Here is a 9,785-nt window from a genome sequence, read left to right on the forward strand (position 1 = left end):
TAATGCATGTCTTTTCAATAGTTTAACAATTGTACACTTCTTATTTGTTGAATTTCGGATGTATATTTCACTTACCTCTCACCGAATTTTTTTGTTTCTCTTTTTTATTTTTTGAAGTTTTCTACAATCTTCAAATTTATTGATTAAGTCTTCGAAATTTTTCCAATTTTTGGATTTTTTTTTCTTTTGAATTACTGATACTTCTTAGATATTCACTTTTTTTTTCTACCTCAGATCACCTAGATTTCTTGAGTTGTATCAAATTTTAAAATTCGTTAGTAATAGGAAAATGGACTTAAGTGCAATTGCTGCTTTAAATTGTATAGCTAACATGTCCATCTGTTCGAAATCATCAATGAAGCTTTTAAATGAGGAATGAAATGCCGGTAATTGAGAGGGTGAAATATCGATAATTGGGAATTGTTATCCTGTATGACAAAAGAGGAATCATTTCGGGATAGTGTTTTGGAGAAAGGAGTTGAGTTGCTATTAATTGTACTTACAGTATAGTAGGCTGAAGTCTTATTGCTGCCTTATACTAATTTACAAGGACTGTGCTTCGTGTTTTTTTTAATCCTGTTTTAATTTTCGTTAATTACGATAAAAGCAGAGTTGTTTTTGTAAGTGGCGTTATCCTATATGACAAAAGAGGAATCATTCCGGGATACTGTTTTGAAGAGAGGAGTTGAGTTGCTTATTAACTGTACTTGCAGCATAGTAGGCTGAAATTTTGCTGCTGCCTTATACTACTTTGCGTGCTTTTTCAGCATACAACATGCATAAATGGATGCTTTTTAGTGTGCATCGCAGAAAAGGGTCATTTTATGGAAGAGAAAAAGTAAATATGCTTCATAAATTGCATTTTATGGCAGACCGTGCTAAAAGTTAAAATTCAACATACATCACTCATACATTTCGTTATTTCGAAAATCGGTATCGGGGAAAGTAAATTGCTTCTTTTTTTATGGTGGTAGTGATAGAGAGACAATTACGGCAATTTCCAAAAGCCATTTGATGTGCTTCAATAAACGAGCTTTTGAAAGATGTTATTTTCAATGACAAAATTGCATAGTGACACTGTCTTTCCCTGTGTATAAGGATATCACGTGGTTATAGCATCCATTTATGAACCCTTTCGGATGTATTCCTATCGCCCTTATTATTATTATTATTATTATTATTTATTTTCATATGACGACTCATAAACACGCACTGCATATTAACCAGCTGAACACTTTTTTTTTCTTTGACTTAATTCCAATCAAATAAACGTTTTACCTATTCGCTTTTATTGAATTTTGATTTGTAAATAATTATAGGAGGGTGATTATAACCATAAGTTATTCAGGAAAAATAATAAATATTCGCGTGAAGTTAAATGCATTTCATTTGAATATTTTGTATCCATTCATAATCACGAACTTTTCAGCAGATCAAAACGATTTTGATAAAATTCTTGATAGAATTCTGTAGAGAAACCGTATCTTACATTTACTGTTGTCCATCAGCTATAGTCCGGATGTTATCTTTTTAGAATCAGATGCACATAAACTCATTCAAGAATGTTTGAAGGTGTATTTCCTCCTTTTCTACCTAATACTTCTATTCCATATTTCTTATTTATGAAACTTTACATAGTTAAAATGCGCGGTGTTTACTCTTTAGAGGTTGGATAATGCGTGGTTAGTTAATTATGCATAGTTAGGGTACAATTTGTAGAATATTCGTAAGAAGTTAGTAAATACCAACTCTTAGTATGAAATATAAACTTCAGTGATTATGTGAAATGCATCGATTTTTTGTTGATGTTGACATTTTTACATTTGTTAAAGTTCATGATGTCATCCATCAACCGTCTTATTCAATATTTGCCGGACAAGGATTTTACTTCCGGTCTGATCTTAGTTAACCAATAGTTGTTAACGTTTGGTTATTTTACTTGAAACCTATTGAAGGTCATCATCTGATTTAGATAGTAGTTTATTCTTGCAATTGTCGTACCGCAACAACAAGTCTAACTTGAATTTTGTGTGAGTTTTATTAATGCGGTCATCAGTATAAATACTGTATTGGCTTAAATTATGTATTTAAAATAAAAAGGTCAACTCTATGCAACTATTGTTCTGTTTTCTATTTGTTGAAACGACTATAACTTGAAATATCTTTCGAACATTAAAACCACTGAGTAATTATAGGACGAAAAGCTTAAATTCGTCGACTCTTTGTCAGAGTTTAGAATATTTTGTGTCAGAATACTTATGGATATAAATTTAGGAATAGTGTGATTTACTCGGTATAATCAATTTATCATTATGTCTTCCTCAATGTAGACCTAGACGCTTTATATCTTAGACTAGGTTTTTTGAGTTATTATTCGATTATTTCATGGATTGTTCGTACTTGAAAAGCAGTGCAATGAAAGGAAGTATCAAATATAATTTGAAAGTAGCTTGCAGAATGGAGATGAAAATGAAGCAACGCAAGTTCTCTGCGATGTATTTGGCGCAACCGGAGAAAAGACGAAGCGCTTTTAAAGTAAAATAATTGAATGCAGTTTATAAGAAAATGTGTGTGTTGTTGGTTATTAATTGTTGTCGTCTTAGTTGTTCTTGCCTGCAGTAACGGTATCATTGCTGATTGTTCTCTTTGTGCATCGCGCTGGTCCTTAGTGCTTTATAGTGATGTACGGCTCATCGAGACTGAACTGTCATCGCTTTAAAATAAAGATAAACCATCAAAATGTAAACTTAACTAACGGAATAACATTTCAGTCTGATATTCATGAACACCAATGAATACTGTTCACCCTCGGTCTCTCCTTTTTAATCTTTTTCATCTTCCACTTGTTTTCGGCCAATTTGTTTCCTTCCTTAAAATCCAGGAAACTTCTCGGAATTATTGTACACTATAGCTTTCGCAAGTGAATGTGCTTTGTTGTAGTTAATTATCGTTGAGAAGACTTTACTGTTACTACTTATACTTGCTGTAATTTCCTGATCAGTAGTTCCTGAGAATTTGAATAACATGCTCGTTTGTATTGTCGATAGTAATACTATTGATAGTAACTTCTGATATAGTCAATGAGCCATCCTTTCTGCACCACTGATGCTAGAATATACGAACCAACCGAGACACATCGAATGTTTCAGGATGTTAAGACGGGTAAACCTCTGAATAATTGGATGTGTGCTAATGTGCAGTGCGAACTGCAACTTATGGATCGTTTCACGGGTATTACTTCGTGTGCCGATCTGGTTGATCCACTTCGCCGATCACTCGTGCCATCGTTTCTGCATAGTTGGCCATCATTTATAGGATTTCCACCACCAGTGTTGAATGTTTCTCAAGGATCAGTTGCCGATATGCTTTTACGACCTTGTTCGCATTTTTATTGCTTTTCATATTCTTTTGTTACCATTTCTTGTAATTTTATAATGAGGAAGCCAATTGAAGCTGCCGACCGTTTTCATAATATCTGCAGAAAATGTGCGTAATTATATCTATGAACAGCTCCGTACAAGATTTTAAGGAGTTGTATTTGCTGTTCTTTAAAAGTCAGAAGGAATGGATGTAAATCAATGAATTTTATTCTGTTTAAAAACAAAAAGACACGGACGGCGAAATGTTCTTTAGGTTATAAGAGATTATAAGATTATAGGACGTTTTTAATGAACACATTTTAAACTTTTTGCCAAGTAGCTGTCCGTGATAGACCTACTCATTTCTTCAAAGCGTCTGGTAATTCCAGCACAAATCTAAGTTATCATCATTTGTCGTAAGCTCTTAAACTCTTATCATCATCTTAGCAGTTAAATTGGAAATGTTACAATTTTCGTTTATGTCCTATTCTAAATGATGTAATCCGTAATATCACTCCAAAGTTCAAAGTAATAATTGAGATCTCGGTTTTTGTCATCATCCATTTAAAGGATGAATTTAACTGTTTAAAATTTAAGGTTCTCGAGTATCGGAATCAACGAGTGGTTGTGAAGCATCTGCAAGTGATGAGCATATTTCATCGGAGTTAATTGCTGATGAGGTCGATGAAATTGTCGGGAAGGGAATGGTGCAGCAGCTACAACATCAGCAGCAACAGCAGCAGCAACAAAAAAAACAACAACATGAGGAGACGACAGTAATCGATGAAGGGGTCGTCAAATTTGATGCTGCACCATTCATCGAGAGTAGCGATTTGAAAGCGAAACCGATTACTCAGGTACTACTGTTCTTGTTGTTTGTCCTTCAGAATTTGGGATAGTTGTTTTCCTCCCTGCTTTTTCTTATCACCATTTCCTTTCTCATTTCTCTTTCTGTCGTTGTACTTCATTAATATACCTATCTGTAAGGCTCTGAAACTCTTAGACACCGAAAAGTAGTGGCAAGAGACGGGTGCAGTGCTTGAAATGTTTCAAGACATTCTGTGATAAAGGAGCACTAAAAATACACAACAGTGCAGTACATCTGAAAGAAATGCACAAGTGTACAGTAGAAGGATGTGAAATGATGTTTTCATCAAGACGTAGCAGGTTTGCTCTTTTCAATTATTTTGATCAGAATGCAGAAGTTATTTCAGTTTTGTAGATGAATGAGATGGCTCTTCACAAGCTACCAGGGTTTGATGGTGTGATTCTGAATCTGCAATGAATTATGAACCATAATTCCAAGTTTATTTAAATTAGTGGCAAAATACAATTAATCAAGGACAGTAGTATGATATGTGAGTAGTGCTTTCGCACTGTGAACGATAGCGTTCGGAGAGTAATAAGTAATAAGTTTCATTGAGACACTGGTAGTATTTTATTGTTATTACTCCAAAATATCACTGGATTCTTCGACGTATTCATCGGATTTAGTGATCTTCACAAGTAAGAACTGGATGATATTGGATAGTCTTTTATTTCATGTTGACAAAGAAAAAGGATTACTTGCCTATGAAATTACGAAATTATTGGGAAAACGATCAAAATCACATATTTAGTGAATATTTCAACATTTTGTTGTTCAAATGGACAGTCAGTCTTTATTGTAGAAATCGACATTCAGCTAATCCTAATCCAAAGCTGCACACTTCTGCTACACAAAGGCAGTTTGATTCATTCAGTGGTGATAATTCGCGTGACAGTTCTGTTCCAAAAATGGTTTGTTAATATCTTCACTTTTTTGCGACTCCATATGCTCTCGAGTGGAAACAATTATTCATTCTCACAGAACTTCCATTATAACAGTGAAGTTTGGAATATATCGAGATGTGATGAAATTCCAATTTTTAAAACAAATGAGTAAATTTGACTTGTTTGGAAACGAAATATCTGAGCAATTAATGATAAGTATGAAAATTTCTATCTTTCAGAAGTCTTAAATGCATAAAATTAAAAACTGGCTAGAATGGATTTATTTAATTCTTGACGCAGGAATAACTTCGATTGTTGTGGGTATCGGTTGGTACTGAAATGTAGATAATCAAAATTCAGCAATATACTGGACAAAAGAAAAAACTAGCAGAAATGAATTGAAAAATGTTGATAAAATGAAGTTAAAATATGACAGAAGAAATAGTCCACAAAGCGAATGACTAAAGACTCAAATTTGTCACCAATTTTTGCCCCGAATTTTGATCACGCATTTAAGTTAAGATCACGCATTTAAGTAAAAGGATATATAAAAACATTCATATATACCTCTCTCCTAGATTTCTCAATGGATTTTTGCTTTTTCTGAGTAGAGAAAGGAGCAGAAGTTGACATGATTATAACAGCCGGGAAAATTAACCTTCATAAGCTTAAAATGGCAGAATAGCTCTTTTTCTTGCTCTAACGTCTTGGATAATGTTTAATTATTTAATACCAAGTCTGGGTTCTTTTATTTGGTTTTAATTCTCTTTTATAGGATAATTTGCTATATTTTGCCGGTTCATCGGAAGCAGGCATAAATGCTCATTCGCCACTTTCGCAAAATAGTGATATTTCCACATCAACACGACCAAAATTGACTCCAGAAAAGAATAGTCATTTTGGGACGCGCAAACGTAAGTGTGATAGGCCGGTCAAGTTGGCAGTTACTGATGAAATAACAGTAAGTAATTTGGTTTCATCTTCTTAGGGTGAACTTTTTAGTGTGATATGTTTCGTAAATCGAGCATATTGTGTTTTCTTCCAAGGATTGATTTTACAATTCAGTAAATATCCATTGCTTCTAAACTTTGGGTTTTTATTTGTTGGTGCGGGGTTCACGGTATCTTCGAGGTGGTATTAATTTTTGGTATTAATTTACTTTTGAAACAAACAGTTTGCCATTTAGCAGCAAACGAAACGGGAACCATGCAGTTCTACGGTAGCGGGAGCAGTATCAGTCTCAGAATATAGTGAAGCATCAGCAACTATACCGCTGGATCTTACTAATGGCAAAGCAGATTCGAAACAGCTCTCTAGTACTATTATCGTTGAACCTACCGGGTGCTGTTTGCATGATGAATTACAATACTAAGATAATATTGCCAATACACTGTTCCTTGTATGACTATCTGTTTGTCAAGGATAGAAAATATACCTGAGCTATCTCACGTTTTACGTGATTTGAAATAGTGAGACCTTTCACACTTGAGAAAGAAATTGTCATTACAAAAGAGGAAAGAATCGTGGGTAGTTTGTGCCTTTTTTGCCTGAAATGAGCATAGTATTGTCATTGTGTTAGCTTCGTTTCTTCGTATGAAATTTCTGTGGGAATACTCGGTTTTTCAGTCTTCCCCCGACATTATTTGCACCCGCAGCAGCACCAAATTCAGCCATGTTAACACCGATTACGGAAATGGTACGAATATTACAACAAGCTCATATGTTCAATTCACATCGACACAATGGTACTGCTGGTGTTCAAGGTGGTTTTAGCTTGCTGCAACTCATGCATGAGCAAGCTAATGTTGGGAAATGAAGGTGTCTTAGTAATTTTTAATTTCTTCGATTTCATTAATTCTTATGTTTCACTTTCGAAAGCATAAATTTTTTTTAGACATTTGTAGAGTTAGGGGATTTTTGTTTTCTAAAATCGGAAATTTTCTAGGCCAGTTTGAAAATTCCCGATGGTGTCCTTATCAGAGCCGCTTTCACTTGAACTATTCTCTTATAACTTTTCAGAATGGAGCTGATTTGATTCCGGCGTTTGAGAACATTTAACATGCATAAATTAGAATTCGAGTGCATTTTTTTTCTTGGCGAATTGTGGATAATTTTTATTTCTCTTTTGAAACGATTATTTACTGTGTGTACTTTCCATTTTGTCTCATTTCCTCTCCTGTTTTGTTTTATCGGCCGTTATTCTCAACTGTTCCTTACATGTTGCCTTAGTTCTTACAAGTTGGAATTGGATTGTCAGCTAAATCCATTTATTCGTGAAGGTATTGAAAGTTCTTTAAGGAGATCAAACTTATGGATACCAAGAAACAAAAAATAACATATTCAGAACAGTGCTCAGATAAAGTATGGTAATTCGCGTTAATGCGTTGTAACACGCTGTTGGCATTTTGAAGGAATAAAGTGAAGTAATATTTATTCGAAAAGATGGCGTTATCAATGACTGTGCCATTTTTATTGAGCTAATTACCCCGAGTTACATATTATTTGTTTTCTACTCTAACACTTGCATTGTTGTCTTGTGAAATTTATTCCTGCAAGCCCAGTTTTGCTGCTATTTCTTATTTCTTCACGTTCAACCACAGATTTGTCCAGCCTGGTGATGATTTGTGATGATGTATTTAATGTTCATTACATTGTATGTGTGTATGCATGTATGTATGTATATGTATGTGTGGTATATGTTTGTATGTCGTATATCGCGTTTCTGTATAACAAATCCCGCTGCTTACGGTGCATTGTCTATTTGTTCTCTGCTCAGATCAAATGATTTTAACAGCGAGTGTAATTATCAACAATCTGGCATGAAAATTATATTTCCTGTGATTTTTGGTCTGGTAGTTCATTAATTGTTCAGATTAATGCATTTGTTCAAGAATTCTGTGTAACTGTTATTTCGTGACATACTTTCCGGTGTAACTTAAAATATGCGTAGCCGATGAAGGAAATGCAAGTGCTGTTTTATGGGATAGGCTTTTTAGAAATTGTTTTTACAGCGCCTTAACAGCATTCGGAATAAACTTATTAATAAGTAATTCAGAGGCTCGATGTGATTAGTGATAGTAAATAATCCGATTATATGATAACGGTCTAACGCTCAGATTACATCATCATGTTAATTGACAGTATTTTCTCTAACGAAAAATAATGACACGATAAGAGGGTGTCATCTCGCATCTTAAGCTGTATGTCTCATTAATTTTGGGTTGGTTTTATTTTTTGCTCGTCGGTGTTCATATGTCTCTTGTGTGAAATAGCAATTGGTAATTCAAATGAGGGAAATTGACCTCGATGTCAAGTGCCGAGGATAAACAGAAGGAATATGAAACACTGTTTCGAGCTTAATGATTACTAAGTTACTTCTCTGGATAATTGGGGTACTCCATACCTTGTTAGAAACTGAGTCGGGCATCATTTCAGGTTTTTTCAATATTCGCACCCAGCTTATTGCAGTAGTTGAGCACTGACAAAGTCTCGAATGCAAGGACCCTCGGTGTGTTTCAAAGTATAAGTGTCTGCATTAAGTAGTTAATGATGGACAAGTCCTCCGCCATGTTGTCCATAAAGTATACTACTATCGTAGTACTTCTCAAGTATTATCATCGCAGTTTACTGAAGTTCAGAGAACCATATAGAGAACCGCTTCTCGAATTTTAGCGGGTTCTACTCGCCTTTCAGTTAAGAATTTAAAATAATGGACGGGTCCTTTGCCACGTTCTCTATCTTGAAGTCAGAGATGAGTGGAGGATTCGCAGGACTGCAGAGCTTTGTTTCGACAACCTAATTAGCAAAAAAAAAAGTTACTGCAGTGGACGAATCTTTATGACGTTGTAGGGGTGTAGTGAAATGGTGCCATCTGGTAGGAGAGGGACACTGATAGCTGATGTGTGGTTCTGATGTCACTAGGCGCATTTTACAATGTTTCCATTTAATCTTCATAATTCACATTTGAGAACCATATAAATGGTGAAAAGGAAATTTACATGCAATATCTTTACATATGGAGCCAAATGATTAGAATCCACAACTCATCCGTCCATCAGGAATAAGTTCTTTAAAGTTCGAAGTTTCATATTTGCCACCGAAGTGTTGTAATTTCGTTTAAGCATTGAAGTAGCAAAGTTGAATTAGAATGTGCACTATTTACAACTATGATATGGAATGTTCTGAAGACAAATCACAGATAATCTGGTAGTGATGCATCAGCTGGGAACATCTGTGCAGCTGTTCTCGGAAAGACTATTGGAGAAGTTAAACTCTGAAAATGGATTCAAATATATAATAAGTACCAACAGAAATCAATTGCCGAATAAGTTTACGAAGAAATTAAAAGTAAACCAATAGAAACAATAAAAGTACCATTCATGTTATGATCGGTTTGATCCAGCGTACTACATTCCTCGGATGAACAACGGTACTCTTCTGTTTTGCTTTCAGTGCCTAAAACAAGGATCGACGTGTATTGATACGTTATCAACTAGTTCACTGCTATTGGTTTTGAAAACTTTAACTTGATCTACAATTTTCTCTCAAATATTGTCAAGCTGTTGGATCTACGATTACTAAGAAAAATGTCCCGACGTCATTTGTTGCAGTCATGAATGCAGAATGTCACCCATATGGTCACCTGTTCATAAAAAAAATATTCATACAGAAAAT

The 9,785-nt window shown here is 34.7% G+C and overlaps 1 protein-coding gene across 1 annotated transcript in view; it reads left to right on the plus strand.

The window, feature by feature from the left end:
- The window catches only part of LOAG_16353 (zinc finger protein), a 15,391-nt gene extending 8,238 nt beyond the window's left edge, over window positions 1-7,153 (plus strand). The window contains exons 4-11 of the mRNA XM_020449005.1: window positions 3,150-3,378; window positions 3,957-4,216; window positions 4,363-4,526; window positions 5,030-5,138; window positions 5,887-6,072; window positions 6,298-6,452; window positions 6,738-6,929; window positions 7,131-7,153. Of these exons, the coding sequence (XP_020307551.1) occupies window positions 3,150-3,378; window positions 3,957-4,216; window positions 4,363-4,526; window positions 5,030-5,138; window positions 5,887-6,072; window positions 6,298-6,452; window positions 6,738-6,927 (1,293 nt within the window). The 3' untranslated portion in view covers window positions 6,928-6,929; window positions 7,131-7,153. The remainder of the gene's footprint in view (window positions 1-3,149; window positions 3,379-3,956; window positions 4,217-4,362; window positions 4,527-5,029; window positions 5,139-5,886; window positions 6,073-6,297; window positions 6,453-6,737; window positions 6,930-7,130) is intronic.
- The last annotated feature ends 2,632 nt before the right edge of the window (window positions 7,154-9,785 follow it).

The sequence above is a fragment of the Loa loa genome (genome assembly GCF_000183805.2).
Source record: "Loa loa unplaced genomic scaffold supercont3.1, whole genome shotgun sequence".
NCBI lineage: Eukaryota > Metazoa > Nematoda > Chromadorea > Rhabditida > Onchocercidae > Loa > Loa loa.